At 34.7% G+C, this 17,503-nt stretch overlaps 1 protein-coding gene across 1 annotated transcript in view; it reads right to left on the bottom strand.

Moving 5' to 3' along the window:
* cfap58 (cilia and flagella associated protein 58) overlaps window positions 1-17,503 on the bottom strand; it is a 133,787-nt gene that overhangs the window by 16,883 nt on the left and 99,401 nt on the right. The window contains exon 15 of the mRNA XM_073842567.1: window positions 11,139-11,272. Coding sequence (XP_073698668.1) covers window positions 11,139-11,272 — 134 coding nt within the window. The remainder of the gene's footprint in view (window positions 1-11,138; window positions 11,273-17,503) is intronic.

Below are 17,503 nucleotides of genomic sequence, written 5' to 3' on the forward strand. Positions count from 1 at the left end.
GCTTGATCAACTCTCATTACTGCCTCTTGTTTGCATCACACCTCATAAACATGGCTACCGATGCCGCCCGACTCACTCGCTACCCAGAATGCAATAATCCACATGTCCTCATTTGCATGCAATTTATTGTGAACTTGTCAGCGTCGTGGTTGCCTCCTGTCTATTCTCTCATTTCAAATGAAGGCATCAAGACACCATCATTCATCGCACGTCATCTGAAACAGAGAATTTACAAGCCCAGCCAGCTGTGATTACATTTCTCTTGGTTCCATTCAGCAAACAAGAAAAAAAAAAACGTCTGAAAATGAATGATTTGATGACAGGCAGCATTAAAGGCCCAGTCAGAAAGTTTAAGATGTTTAAAGTGATTTGTTTGTTTTGCAGTGGTTAGCGAAATATTGATGGCTTGTGATAAAATGCTGTCTGGGGACATAGAGCCGTTAATTGACACCGCAAGTTTATTTTTTCAAGTCAATTCCAGCACATATAATAAACTGCTGTGCTCTAATTTAAAAGAAATCTTTGAGCAATATTACCTCACTGTCCCTAAAGCCCAAAATAAAAACCCCAAATACTTCATATAACATTTAGGACATCGAGCAGTGGCATTAAAATATTCCTAATTGCTATCGATTTCTTGTTTTTGCTGTTCTGACATTTCGTTTAAGCGGCCTTCGCTTCTACGAAAGAGGGCGGAAAGCAAGCTCTGTTTCGATGCGCGGTCTGTTAGGCCTTATTCAATCAATAGATTGAAAAAATGCTTGGAGCTTATTACGTGTTTTCCCTAGGAGACAAGAAGGAAGCAAACAGTGTTTATTTGCTTTGCTCTCAACGTGTTCCTTACGGTTCTATAAATGTAGTACAAAAATAAAATTCGGTTGACTATGAATCCCGTGTGTGCTTCCACGGTTCAATACTGAAACTACTAAGAAATGAAGGCCTAGCCACCACTTCCCTTCTGAATATTATTTCTTGATATTGCAATATTTAACTTGCACTCAAATGTCCAACCTTATGAGCTCTCCAGCAATGCTAAGAAGGAAATGTGGGGTCTGATCTGGAAAAAAGAAAAATGCATGAAAGTGCACACTGAAATAGTGATACTAAACAGTAATTTGCATCAAAAAGTAAAACACATTACTATTTGATTAAATTCTACTTGGTCAGGTTGGTTCTTAAAAGAGTAAAATGGTCTGCACTGCTTTTCTTTTCTTTTTTAAGGACCATTTTGTATGGAAGCCTGTTTCCACCACTGAAAAAAAAAAACTATTTATCTCACAATTATGAGAACTCGCAATTGCCAGAAAAACATGATAGCTCGGTATTTTCTGAGAATTGTGTGATACAAAAACACAAAATTACAAAATGATGACATTTTCTTCTCAGAATTATGAGATATAAACTTGCAATTGCGAGTTATAAAGTCAGAATTGTGTGATAAAAACTTGCAATTGCGTCTTATAATGTCAGAGTTGTAATACAAACTTGCAGTGCTGATGTTTTTCTCACAATAGTTTATATCTCACAATTCTGAGAAATAAAGTCAGAATTCCACGTATGTATCACACAATTCTGAGAAAATTGTAAGTTATAATGTTTTTCTCGGCTTAGCCACCCACTTCCCTTCTGAATATTATTTCTTGATATTGCAATATTTAATTTGCACTCAAATGTCCAACCTTATGAGCTCTCCAGCAATGCTAAGAAGGAAATGTGGGGTCTGATCTGGAATAAAGAAAAATGCATGAAGGTGCACACTGAAATAGTGATACTAAACAGTAATTTGAATCCAAAAAGTAAAACAGATTACTACTGGATTAAATTCTACTTGGTCACGTTGGTTCTTAAAAGAGCAAAATGGTCTGCACTGCTTTTCTTTTCTTTTTTTAAGGACCATTTTGTGTGGAAGCCTGTTTCCACCAATGAAAAAAAAAGTTATTTTATTTCACAATTATGAGAACTCGCAATTGCCAGAAAAACATTCAACATTCAATTCAAATTCAACAATTTTCTCAGAACTGCGTGATACAAAAACACAATTCTGACATTTTCTTCTCAGAATTATGAGACATAAACTTGCAATTGCGAGTTATAAAGTCAGAATTGTGTGATATAAACTCGCAAAAGTATCTATCACACATTTCTGAGAAAATTGCAAGTTATAATGTTTTTCTCGCAATTGCGAGTTCTATTATTTCTTGATGTTGCAATATTTAATTTTGCACTCAAATGTCCAACCTTATGAGCTCTCCAGCAATGCTAAGAAGAAAAATGCATGAAAGTGCACACTGAAACAGTGGTACTAAACAGTAATTTGGATACAAAAAGTAAAACAGATTACTATTTGATTAAATTCTACTTGGTCAGGTTAGTTCTTAAAAGAGCAAAATGGTCTGCACTGCTTTTCTTTTTTATCTTTTAAGGACCATTTTTTATGGAAGCCTGTTTCCACCACTGAATAAAAAAGGTTATTTTATCTCACAATTCTGAGAACTCGCAATTGCCAGAAAAACATTATAACTCGCAATTTTCTCATAAAAACACAATTCTGACATTTTCTGCTCAGAATTATGACATATAAACTTGCAATTGCAAGTTATAAAGTCGGATATGTGTGATATAAACTCGCAATTCTGATGTTTTTCTTGCAAAACGAGTTAATATCTCACAATTCTGAGAAATAAAGTCAGAATTTCAAGTATGTATCACACAATTCTGCTAAAATTGTAAGTTATAGTGTTTTTCTCGCAATGTGATTGTAAGATGTAAAATTGTAGATAACTTTTTTATTTTTTATTCAGTGGCAGAAATTGGCTTCCATAATTTTGTTGTTTTGAGACTACACATTTATTTGTTTATTTAATGGATTCAGCAGGGGTGATATATATATATATATATATATATATATATATATATACTAGCTGTGTATCTGTAATTCATTCTGTGGGTGTCTAGCTTACTTTTTTAAAAATGGCACAAGCTTTCCATGCCATCATGTTTACACATAGATCATACTTTTTGCATGAAGCCAAGGTGAATGAAGAAAAAAACACTACCATTGTGTGGTTAAAGCAGTTAATCCAAATGTCCTGAGCAAGCCAAAATGGCTTCCGGAGTTTTGGAGCAGATGGAGCCAGTTACCACACCTCAGTGGAGCTGAACCACGCAAGCAGAGAGAACAGAAAGGGTTGGTCGAGATTAAGTTTTAAATGGTCTGTGAGCACATCTGAAAAGCGAAGGAGAGAAAATGAAAAAAAAAGAGGGAGACAAAAGAAATTTAATGAAAAACAATAGCATGAAGCATAAAAGTCTTTAAGTGAAAGATGAAGTATAAAACCCAACAGGACAGGAAAGAATACAGAACAGTAAACACACTTGAACCCATCAAAACAAAAACACAGTGGCTTTAGCTTCTGCTCTGTGCTGACAGATTATTTGATAGCGGGGAAAGAGGCTGGGGCAACTATTTTTAATCTAAAATTAATTAGGGGAATTTCATTTGGTCTTGAAAGCAACCATGCAATCATTAACATTAGGAGCAAAATTACACAGCTCCAGGCTTTTGATCAGCAAGAGACTGCTATTAGGAACAAAGGGAGCCTGAGTGTTCATTTACTTTATAATGCCATTGTCGATTCTTTGAAATGCCATTCACAACATATGCACTGGAGTTTAAACCTTTTACACTCAGAATGCTAAATGCATAATTGTGACTCTGGACCACAAAACCAGTCATAAGTGTGCATTTTTCGAAATTGATGTTTATACATTATATGAAAGCTGAATATTTAGTTTTCCATTGATGTATGGTTTGTTAGGATAGGACAATATTTGGCCGAGATACAACTATTTGAATATTTGGAATCTGAGAGTGCAAAAAAAAAAATCTAAATATTAAGAAAATCACCTTTAACATTGTCCAAATGAAGTTCTTAGCAATGCATATTACTAATCAAAAATTAAGTTTTGATATATTTTTAAATTTACAAAATATCTTCATGGAACATGATCTTTACTTAATATTTCTACTAATATATTAGTAGACATCACAGTTACGTCACTTGCAGTTGCGATTGCATTGTGGTGGCAGGAGAAACACTCTTAACAAGTGAAGGAAAACAAGTCAAATCCCTGGAATAAAGGGGAAAAAAATTTGCGCTAGCAGTCTCATGTTTTTGAACCCAAGTGTATTAGGCTTAATGGCAATCCACCGATCTGTTAAACTTACACACCAAGATCCTTCATTATTTATTCAACCTTTTAATCATCGAAATCCATATATTGACTCATTTGGACCCATCTTAATCTATTCATTGATGTTTCTATAATTGCTGCTTTAACCCATGAAAGATTTTCTGCCTATTACAAATGTAAACGGGCTGCAACATGTGCTAACCAGAAAGGTTCAAACATGCTAGGCAAGCAGATTTTCACTCCCTTGATGCCATGAGTGTGTTCCTCTCATCTCCTGCCTTATTTCAGGAAACATTACCATCTCCATCTCATCCATTATACCTAAAATGCGCAAATGCAACATTCAGTGCTACCAAAACACTTATTATTTACTATAAACAATTGAATATAAATACTGTTTTCTCCCAATATTTCAAAGCAACTGACACTGTTTGTGAATAGTCAGAAAAGCTCATTACAACTTCCACATGAGGAAGACATTTATATTGGATTTCGCACTGCTGGAGAAAGCGAAATTGAATTGTACTATGGAGCCATGCACATGACATATGGAGAAAAAAAAAATAGATATTAATAATTGTTCCTACAACTTAAATCATTCCTACGGCTTACACATTTGTGGCCACATTTCATTAATTCATTCCATCGTTAAATAAAAATTAAGGAACAAATTAATAAAAAATTGAGGGAATGACGTGGGAACACATTCATAATTTTTTGGCCACAATATCTTTCATTTTTCCCCGACAAGTCATGTCTAGGGCTTCATACAAATAAACTTGACTGCGTCAAACTATGTTAAATTTAAATGTAAATGAAAGACAAGCAACCTTGTGGTGTAACAGTTTATAGTACTGCAAGATGGTGGCAACATTGATACAGTACAAAAGCTACTACTTCTTTCAAAATTGAACTTTATTACTATAATACTATGAATATGTTAGCCTTAAGGTTATCTGTAAGCTAATATGATCCAAAACAACGACAAAATTTGCATTTACAAGACATAATCACCAAAACTTGCAGTCTATAACTTCCGCCAATATGGATGAATGATTTTGATGACATAACCCTGAACTTCAGCTCCTCATGAAACATTCTGTCCAATCAAATGCTCTCTAGAATCCAAAGAGCCCCACCGCCTACACTATAAATAGACACTGAAGCTGGCTAAAATCAATCACTTTTTCACAGAATTAGAATTTCTATAAAGCGAATGGCATGTAGTGCACTATATAGGGCAGGGGTTTTCAACTCCAGTCCTCGTGCCTCCCCTGACATAATGTCTTAGATGTTTCCCTACTGAACATGTTAACAAATTGATGAGATAATGAAGTGACCATTAAATCATTAATGACACCTGCTGTTAACAAACAAAATCACTGAAGAAAACATGAACAATAAAAAGTCACATTGTTGCGTTTCTTTTAATTTACCTCTTGACATTACACTGTTTTCAAAGTTTTGTATTACAGCAAAGTACAGCCAAAATACTTTAACAGCAAATTAAGTTAGCTATGTGTTCATGTTTGGATATGGTGTATTATGTTTTGTCTATGTTGAACTTAATTTAGTGCTTTTAAACAGTGATGTGCTGATCAGTTATTACAAATAATTAAAAAAAAAATGTTCTCAAGAACATAAACCACTAAACTAGCTGGCCAAACACAGATGTCAAAGATAAGTGTATGAATCTCAACAATGGTGACAATCAACAAATAATGAGATAAACATTAACTCTCAACATCACAAAACAAACTACCTAAGTCTCAATAAATTGTATCATTATTGGTTCAATCATCACTTCATTATCTCATTAACTTGTAAACATGTCCAATAGGGAGACATCTAAAACATTATGTCAGGGGAGGCCCGAGGACTGGAATTGAAAACCCCTGATATACAGTACAGACCAAAAGTTTGATTCAGGTGTGTCCAAACTTTTGGTCTGTACTGTAGATATGAATTCAACTGAAAAAAACTTGTGAAAAAATATCTTTCAGGTGGTCAAATAGTAAATAGCAAATAGCAAATAGTGGAGCTCTGCAGCCACCTACTGGTAAAAGTTATTTGTAGTTGTTTTGTTTTTTTTACATTTAAAACAGGATTTTCCAAAAGATGGGCAAAAATCTTACACTAAACCATGTGAAATTATGTTATCTCCATGAATTAAAGTTAGAAATGTGGGTCTTTTATAAAGTGAATTTTACATAAAAAAGCAGTTTTTGTATAAAAAGCCATTTAAAAATATTTATTTATTAATTTATATATATTTAAAATATCACTAACCCACTGAAAACTGCACAAATGTAGAGTAAAAACTTTAATAAACAGAAAAATATACAGTACAGACCAAAAGTTTGGACACACCTTCTCATTCATTTGAATGAGAAGGTGTGTCCAAACTTTTGGTCTGTACTGTAGGGCATAGGGAACATTTAGGCAGTGCAAATATGCTTTCATTGGAGCAAAAGAAAGCTGGTTTTGCGTTGTGTCACACAAACCGCCGCAGTGCACACACAGTCTGCTCTGGTCCAGAGACACGATAGCACAGAGAAGATCATATGCGTGAATCGGTGCAGACCACAAAACGTATCGGACCCATTTAACACATTCTACACAAAATGTTATATTTTATAGCAATATGGATGAAATTGTGGCTGTCAAATGTGCTCAATAACTTCAAGCTTTGATATAAACAAAACGCTATTGGCTATTTAAAAAGAGGGCTTTGGCTTGATATGTCCCATCCTGTCTTTCTGTTTCAGTTAAAATTACGTCAACACATAGAATAACACTATGCATTTCGAGGCACATCAGTGAATCTTTAAAAGTTTAATAGACTTGAGTGACTGCTTAAAAGAAGTTAGACTACATCAGGTTACCCTTGAAAAAACTAAAAGCTACTAACAAAGAGTAAATAAATAAATCCAAGCCATAATCGCTCCATAACACTGACAGCATTGTGCTGTGAATGCTAATACTGGTTTTACTACACTGTAAAAAGTGAACAGTTGGATCAACTTAAAAAAATACTTCAATTGGTAACACCTAAACATTTTAAGTTCTTTCAACTTAATTTATAATTAATTTATGTAATAACTTAAGTTGAAAGAACTTAAAATGTTTAGGTGTTACCAACTGAAGTAATTTTTTAAGTTGATCCAACTGTTCACTTTTTACAGTGTATACAGTGACTATACCACTTTAAAATCAATTCATAACCACAATCTAATTTAGCCGAGATTCAGTTAGATATCAATATGTTAGTGTTTCATAACAGAGCTGTTTTAATGTACAGTAGCTGTTTGGTCTCAAATGGCCTGTGCATCAATTAGCGCTCTTTTTAAATATCCCTGTCCTTCAGCTAAATGCCTTCATCCCTCTGCTGGTGTGAGGAAACCAAGACCTTCTCCATTACTTATGAACGACTTGTTTTACTTGGTGTGAAAACACTGATGTGGGATTTGTGTAGAATTAAGCCATTGGTCTGAGCTCACAAGATGTCAGGGAGGGGAAAAAGGAAATCAATATGCTGCCCATCAGCAAGGCTTAAGTGCAATGTTTAAACGTGCAGCCAGGAGAATTCAAAACAGAGGAGGAAGCAATGTCTGCGGTTGGCCAACACAAAGAGTTTAAAGCTAGATACATAAAAAAAGAAGAAAGAAACGAGTTCAACAAGGGATTTTTGCAGCATAGTCTAGTCTAGCATAGTACTTAGTAAATATTGTTAGACACTTTTATGAGAAAACAGTTGCAGGAACTTTATATTAAATATATGGCACCATGGACAGGGTAAACGCATTTCATTACCTTATGAACATTATATCTGATAAATATGCAAACAGGATAGGATAGCGGGAGACTCCAGCAATTTGAACCTGATCTCATGGCACATTACTTCATCGGCATTTCACAATGTTTATAAAGCCAAAAAGGTATCAGGTTTGTTTTATATCTAAAAACACATTTAAAGCTCACATTGATTTTTGTCTTTTGTTTAGATTTTCAAGCACTGCTGGAAAAAAAAGCTGGTTTAACCCAAGCTCTGATGATTTTCTAGTCTTATAAGGCCAACAAGCTGGTTTCTATGGCTGGTTAGACTGGGAGATCAGCTGATTGACCATAAATCAGCTTGTGACAGTAACAAAAAGGTTCATTTTTCATTTTATTATTCATTTTCTTTACTAAATGAAGTGAGAAGAAAAGTAAAAGTTATGTTTTTGGTGGTAGTGATAAAAACATATATTCATCAAGGACAACTGATGAAAATTGACAGTAAAAACTATTAAAAGATTTTCTATTTGAAATAAAATATCACAAAAAATATTAAGCTGCAACTATTTTTAACATAAATAATACCAAAATCAGGGTATTAGAGTGATTTCTGAAGGATCAAGTGACACTGAAGACTGAAGTAAAAAAAAAAAATTAAGCATTGCCATCACAGAAATAAATTACATTTTATAATAAATAAATAGAAATCAGTTGTTTTAAATTGTAAAAATATTTTAGTGTTTTTACTGGGGGCTTTAATCCAAATAAAATGCAGCCCGGCTGAGCATAAGCTACCTCTTTCTAAAATATTAATAAATCTTACTGACCCCAAACTTTTTTCAAAGGTAGTATACGAATTTCTACTTCATTACTTTGATTAATAGACAGATCAAACCCACTGAATAAATCTACTCTGAGAACTGATAGAACTTTTATCCAAGAAAAGTAAATCATTAACTCACCTATACATCTCAATTAGAAATCAAGTCATTCTCTGGGACAGAGTTATGAAATTGTAGATCAGCAGAGATGATGGATGCTATTCATTTCACTCTTAATAAGACAAAACACAAAGGCAGCCAGGCATTTTTTCTTAGACTCCTAGTGGTCAGCAATGAAGTCTGAAACCTGTCCTGTTAAAACAGTGGGACAATCTGTAATGTGACAGGAAGTAGAGCAGTTGTGCTTCTAAACCAGGTGGCATAGACTGGCTAATCAGATCCATGCAATCTGTCTACTGCCATAGATGTGCCAACCTCTGCCTAAAGAAATCCTCTTTTATTGTTTTAAAAAAGAAATGTCCAAGCTTCCAGTCCCCCAACCATAAAAAGCCTATTTGTCATATACAGTTGAAGTCAAAAGTTTACATACACCTTACAGAATCTACAAAAAAGTTAATTATTTTCTCTTGTGGACTATATGTAAATGTCTTTTATGTGAAATATCTTATTCAGGTCAGTACTAAATAAAAAATAATATGCATTTGGTATGATCCCTCTTATTTTAGTAAAATAATGAACATTTTGCAGATTCTGCAAGATGTATGTAACTTTTGACTTCAACTCTGGTTTGAAAAAATGGCTAAATGTACTGCACATTTTATGTTTTATTATCTGAGGCAGAAACGTGCATTGTGTGTTTCTTTTTCAAGAAACACCTGCAGAACTAATTTGTATTTAAATCGCCGTAAAAACATTCTCACATAAATTGCCCCATTCAATTCAAAAGGACATTTACGTAAGAATGGATTTACACACCCATTTGCTCTGCTCATGTTTTAGTAATAAGGCCCAATGTGTGTGTTCTGACTGAAAGAGTGATGGATGTTATAAGCGCGTATATAAGTAACAGTAGTGTTTAGCAGATTGCATTCAAATCAATCGTCAACCAAAAAAACACATTCTCTCTCAAGCAAGTGCATTAGACAATAAGACTCCCCAGGATAAAAAACATACATGCTTCCATGATTAGTCATAATTTCATTAGATCGAAGGCCAGTAGCAGTGGAACTTGGCAGGGTCCTACTAATCAGCGAGTAACCAAGAGCAATTTTGCATCACTCTGTAATTTTCAGTGTCACGATTTGCTCTCGAGAACAGAGACGAAATGAGAGAAATCTTTCCAATTCACTGGCTCATTGATTTCTCTCCAAGCCCAAATGCCTTTTTCCTTTCTCACCGTTATCTGAGGTATCATTTTCAGCCGTGTCAGAGGGTGCCGTTCTTGTCTGCTTGTTGGCAATATTGAAGGTCATTTTCTGTCAGGACCATGAAATATACGAATACACAGACGCCACACACATACAAACACTTTAAGTGCTTTCTGCTTGTCTGACTAATACTGTGAGTATAATGTTACATTTTATGCTGATCTGGGATTAAAGTCACTCACCTGAATCCACATGCACACACACACACACACACACACACACACACACTCAAATACTGGCACATAGTTGTTTTTAAATGCTTAGTTTAGCCAAATATGAAAATTCATTTACTCAACCTCATTAATGGCGACTGATGCTTTCAAGACGATTAAAATGATGCAAAAGCACCGCAAGCATCATAAATGTGGTCTATATCCATCTTATTTTTACTGTAAGAGTGGGCACAGCTATTTGTAAATTGTTTGGGTCTTGTATGGGTCATCCTGTCTCATCCACTTCCAGCTATTTTTAGCTGTACAAAACAGCTCGCTTTTGCTGTTTGATATTGCAAATTGGTGTGTCTTACCATATTATTTTAATGTATTATCTTAATTTTAAACACACTGGTTTGTAGTGTAAACAGTTTACCGTTTACTGCTTGTGTTCTGGAGGTCTCGCAAATAAGCTTACTTCCACATTGAAGAATAAGGTGGATAGCTTTAAAACAATAGACTTTCGTAGGAAGACTATGAGCCATTTGGACTACTTTTATGATAGTTTTGTGTTTTTGTGTCCTTTTTTAAACTTGAACACTTCTGTCCAAATTTATTGTAAATTGTGCCATCAACAGTCTTCAAAAGTAGTTTTTTTTGTGTGTGTGTGTGTGTGTGTGTGTGTGTGTGTGTGTGTGTGTGTGTGTGTGTGTCCACAGAAGAAAGTCACAAAGGTTTAGAAGGACATGAGGGTGAGTAGATGATGACAGAATTGTCACTTTTGGGTTAACACCTTTCTTTCTCACCTGTACTCCTGGTCTTTCCGTTTCTGTGCAAGGTATTTTTTCTTGACTTCTTGGAGTTCATTGGCCAGACGTTCAATCTCATACTTGTAGTCTTCTGATTGTGACTCGTGCATGTTGAGCTCTGCTGTTAGGACCTGTAAAAGAAAAAGGCGGACACATTTTGTTAGCTTAGTCAAAATCTGACTGGACAAACTATGTTTGAAACCATTAAAGGGAACATCAGATGCGAAATCCATTCACTTCTCTTTTTTAAATAGCCAAAAAGCCTAAACAGTCTCAATTATGAAGCCGTTTTGATTTTCTGAGCAGTATGAGTCATACCGTCCACAACCACTGATGGACTGTCCTGTATTAGTATATTTCCACCCTCAGCCAATTGTACACTGTCTGCCATTTTCTTATGCTCAAGAAGCTGTGGCGACAACAATAGCCGCTTTTCCACTGTCGGGCCGAACCGTTCTTAGAACGGTCGGTTACAGTTCCAGTTGTGTTTCCACCTGAGCCTGGTACGGCATGGCGCGATTACAAACCGTTCTCAGCCCGGAATTCTCGGCACGGTTAGACAACCGTGCTAAGCCGGGCTGGTAAAATGCGTGTGCATGACGTCGCCACTCTGTTGCCTGGTTACCAGTTTCTCTATGGCTAAGCGGAAGCGCAGTAAACAGATACGGTAAATATAAATAAAAATGGCTGAGACACTTTGGTCTGTGGATGAGAAACGTGCGTGTATTCGTGATGGTGATTTTAGTTAACGTTACAAATTGCAGCCTAAACTTGCGTTACCAAGACAACGACTGACGCATTTGTATTTACATTCCAAAGAGTTCCGTTATCTGCACCACAGTGGAAAATCAAACCGTATCTGTGCTGACTGGCCCGGATCGGCACGGAACAGAACGGTTAAGCATTGAAAACGTTTCGGCCCGATAGTGGAAAAGCGGCTAATCTCTCGAAAGAAATGCAGGTGTTTTGTAGTTAGACGTAAAAGTGAACATGAGTCTTCATTTTCTCCCGACATCAGAGCTACTAAGGACTCAGTGGATTAGTTTGGTTTTTAATGGTAATGTGCCACTGAATACACAAAAACATAGACATAGGGGCGGGGTGAGCTGTAGCTCATTAGCATTTAAAGAGCCATGCACCGAAACGTCTCGCTTTGAACAGAGCTGTTCTTGACAATGTAAAAAAGGTGTTGTTTTACATGACCATTAAGGATTTTTTTGGTAGTAACGCACCACCGAATACTCAGAAACATAAAAGAGGGGCGGGGTGAGCAGTAGCTCATTATCATTTAAAGAGCCATGCACCGAAACAGCTCGCTTTGAACAGAGCTGTTCTTGACAATGTAAAAAGGATGTTGTTTTACATGACCATTAACCCCCTGGGGCCGACGGTCACGCCGGCGTGACCAACCTACTTTTTTTAAGATCTGCGCAAAAGACACTAAAAATGCTCTGTCGGTTTAAGTCATACACATTAGAGATATACATCAATGGAAACTGTAAAGCGTGTACTTTTATTTGGGCACACTCAAAAGAACAGCAGAAAGTTGTGTTTTTTTATTTAGAATAAAGAAAACAAACAGGGTGATTTCTGTTTTCTCTGTCTCCGTGAACTGCTTTTAGAAATGCGTCACTTATATCATTCAAACACGGTGAATATTTAGCACACAAACATAAAAGTGGTATCTACTGAAAGCTTGAGATTTATGCTTTTAAACAAAGTAAGTTTTATCAAAAACAAATAATCTGTGATGAATTAATCTATATGAAACCAAGGAGATGTCTAGTCTATCCAGTTCCAACTAATTATCTCTAATGTGACCGCGCCCACTATCGCGAAATCTTTTGCCATGCAAATTAGCCATGTGCTTCTAGCGAGGCAAGGACCGGAGTATCTGTATGTGAGGAAACTCCCACATCACTGCAACAAAGCAACATGACTTCAAGTTCATCTTGGTTACAGTTTGTTACTGAATGAAGATATGCTGTGAGGAATAAGACTTATATTTACCACGATCATAAGAAGGACGCGATGCGACGCAAACCCAGCAGGAGGAGACATTTACATGAGTAAGTCTTACTTTCATTTTCCTACTAGCTTTCGCTGTTATTTACTTTGATAAAACATGTACACATTTTACTAGTTAGACTTATTCCAAACTAAAATTCCTGACTTTATCAAATGAAACATTATGAAGTAGGCTACGTTTGATTGCATTGCATCTCTTACAATGGCAGGATATTTATAATGTTCTAGAAAAACGATGTGATTATGACTGTGAGATGCATTTATGACGATATCTTTATGAATGTAGAATCATACTTTATTTATTTATTTTATTGTATAACAGTGTAAAAGTAATATGAGTGCTTACACTGAATGTGTGTTTACATCACGTTTATTAGTAACATATAGTGCTAAACGATAATTATTAGTTTCTTAGATATTGCATGTCCTTTTTTTTACATTAGTACAAATTCTAGAGTATAGACTGTATTCTGACAGATAATCCTGATATGATTTTTGGTTTGTTTTGTTTTTGTAGTGATCTCAAACCTGCTCAAAAGATGAATCCTGCCCTCTTTCCCATGAGTCCCTTCAAACTGTTTTCCTCTGAGAGCACTAGAAACTTGAGATGTTCACCTACACTGATATTCTAGTGTAAAACAAGTTTTTGACTTTTTTGTATTTTTTTAAGGGCACACAAAATAGCAGGTAAGATTTGTTTCATTTGTTGAACAGAATTCAGAAGAAGTTTTCAGAAATGCCACAAAGTCTGTGCACATCTCTGTGGTAAGATGAGGGAGCTCAATAATGTGTCTTTGACCTTCATTATGTATGTTTTGTTTATACAGTGATAGTAAATAAAATAGAAATAATCTAAAACTCCATTCTCTGAATCTTCTTACATTGTTTCCTTACCTGCTATAGTCAAGTCAGACATTGATGGGGCCATTAGGGAGGGCCCTTTTGTCTTTCAGGTGTGAATTGCTAAATATTCATGGGCCATTGCCACACCTATGAATAATCCCTTTCGATCACAAAACATGTTTTATAAAATTTAAATCAATATATTGTTTTCTCTGAACGAGTGAACGAGATGATTTTCACATCATTTGGTTGAAAAAATTCTAGCCTACGACATCCAATTATCTAAAGTCTTGTAAAGAAATGTCCTGTATGTGCTTCATGGCCTTATTTCAGTGACTTCAAAACTTTAGATTTTCAATAACCACGCATAAACATAGTTTTCTCAAAAACACAAACATGCACATTAATGTTGCTTGCATATTATTGTAGCCCAATATGTGCTGATTACAATGTAATCTGACTTTAACCATTCATATGTTTTTAAGATACTGAAAAAAGCACAAATGTCAGGGCATGTCTAAACTTCTTCAGGGCCCCAAAACACCTCAGGCCCCAGAGGGTTAATAAAAAATTTTGATAGTAACGCACCAGCGAATACACAGAAACATAAAAGAGGGGCGGGTGAGCAGTAGCTCATTATCATTTAAAGGGACGTGCACCGAAACGGCTCGCTGTGAACAGAGCTGTTTTTGACAATGTAAAAAAGGTGTTGTTTTATATGACCTTTGAGGATTTCTTTTGATGGTAACACACCACCAATTAAACAAAAACATAAGAAAGGGGTCGGATAAGCAGTAGCTCATTATCATTTAAAACAAACATACACCCAAACAGCTCGCTGTGAACAGAGCTGTTTTTGACAATGTAATAAGGTTGTTGTTTTAGGGGCCGTTCACATGTCGTGTCTTTTGCATGCTCAAGTTCGTTGTTTCAAATGTAGATGTGCGGTATGTGCGCGCATAATGGAAGTGACGTGGTCGCGACGCGCATGCGGTGTGATGCGCTCGTTTTTTCACATCGAGATAAAAACATCTCAACTTTTCAGAATTCCGCAAGCGCACCGCAGGTCATGTGACATGAACCAACTAATTAGCTTCATCCTTTCCCTTAATAACATTGAAAGCACTGCCAAGTTGGAGAAACAGCTCATATCTGTACAGGAATAAACATTTTTAAATAAATTTAATAACAGAGCTACTGCAAGCAATTTTTAATGCTGAAAATCCATTTATCCTTTGCTGAAAATTCCGCATATTTATGGAGAGCGCAGGTCATGGTTGATCTTTTAGTCATTTTAGCCATCTTTTTAGTTTTATTATATACTGAATAATAATGTTTTTAATTAAAGTATATATTTTTTTATTATTATTATTATTGTAATGCACCACCAAATACACAAAAACATAAGAAAGGGGCAGGGTGAGCAGTAGCTCATTATAATTTTTTAAAGAGGCATGCACCGAAACGGCTTGCTGTGAACAGAGCTGCTTTTGACCATGTAAATGGGTGTTGTTGAGCATTGTTGACACGACCATTGAGAAATTGTAACCAAATTATGTTGCAGACATTTCATTAAGACCCTATTATACCAACTTATTAAAAATGGGTATCTGATGTCCTCTTCAAAATGTTTTGTGCACACTTGTGACTATACTCCATGGAAATTCTATATTAATGCACTTGCCTGGCGACTGGGTCAACTGCACAATAACCTTCAGAATTTAATTATATGCAATGGTACAGTCGTATAATCATTTTTTGTATTTAGGTTAATTTAAGCATATTTTAATTAAAATGTAACTGGACAATGAGATTTTTTTAAAAGAAATACACTGAAAATTAGTAGGCAAATGTGGCTAATTTAATTTTTTAAAATAGACTGTTTTCTTAATGGAAAAAATATCTATATATTTTTGTTTAATTTACAGCTGAAACAGCTTACAGCAGACTAATTGTTTAGTGATTAAACAATTACTTTTTCTAAAGTCATTTAATTGGAATCTTTTTAATTGTATTATATATTGAAACATTAATATTTTTTTATTAAAGTATCACTTTATGAAAGCAATACATTAAGTGCTTCACATAAAGCCTGATAATCACAGTAAAACACTGTAACTCACAGCCTGAAGCAGCTTATGCTTTTATATCCACTGCTTACAGTTATCCTGCAAAGCATCTAAATATTGCAGAGCGTCTAAGAGCCCATTTGTCAATTACTTTGAAATGTTTCCTAAAGCTGCGCTCACCCTTCAGTAGGTGCCTCTTTGCTATAAATGTGTCCTAGCTGTACAGTTGTGATCTATCACTGAGGATGTGTTCGGCTTAACACGGTCACCTCATCTCTCCCTCCGAGCAAGGGAGCGGTTTCCTCTGCGCATCGCATTGATCTCCGTCAATCTTTGCACATATCAGTCAAGCTCTAATTGTCATTCATCCAATGTGCTCGAACCCACCCACATAGTGCAGGTGACCCAACAGCCCAGAGCTCAGTAATCAAAGGAGCCGAGAGAAGAGAGACGCTAAAGAGAAGGACGAAGATGGACAGAAAGTGATAGAAGAGAGAAAGAGAGGGGAAGTAATAAATGAAGGAATCTCGGATGTGCTGTGCTGGAGAGCTGGTTTTCGATTGGATGATTTGCAAAGGGTATTGCACACGGCAGGCATTCAAAATGTTTCTGTTCATTGAAAGTTTTTTGCTTTAAATGTTTTTCCAAAATTAATTACAAAACAAATGTTTTTATTAAATAAAATACTAAAATAATTGTATTGAATCAGAATTTTTAAACTTCAATAAATCAATTGCAAATCAATATTATAATAATATAAGCAATATTTTATTAAACTAAAAGAAAACATCAATAAATAAATTCCAAATAGGCATTATTTGGCCGACTAATTGTTTAGTTATTAATAATAGTAATTATTTTTGATATTTTATAATTAATTTTATTTGCTTTTTTATTTTATTTCTTATTGAACATTTTATTATTTATTGGACAGTTTGGGAAATATATTGCATACCACAGGCATTCAAAATGTTTCTATTTACATTTTTAAAACTAAATAAAAATATATATTTTTTTAAATATTAATAAATCTATTCTAAATCAATATTTCTATAATTTACATTTATATGTTTTTTTTTTAATGAATTTTATAGTAATTTTTAGAACTTATTGCAAAATTGTTGTTTGTTGTTGTTTTTTTGTTTGTTTTTTTGACAGTTTAGAAAGGAGGTTTTTTTTCATTCACAAAATTGAATAAAAATGTTTAAAAATACAAAATACAAAAACAACTTTAATAATAATAATAATATGACATTCAAAATGTTTCTATTCATTGCTTTTTGCTTTAAATGTTTTTACGTATACATTTTTTTTTTTCAAAAAAGTAAATATATTCCAAAGCAATATATTATTGTTATAAAATATTATATAATTTACATACATATATATGTATATATATTATATATGTTTGAATGAATGAAT

This window comes from Garra rufa, chromosome 6 (genome assembly GCF_049309525.1).
Source record: "Garra rufa chromosome 6, GarRuf1.0, whole genome shotgun sequence".
Lineage (NCBI taxonomy): Eukaryota > Metazoa > Chordata > Actinopteri > Cypriniformes > Cyprinidae > Garra > Garra rufa.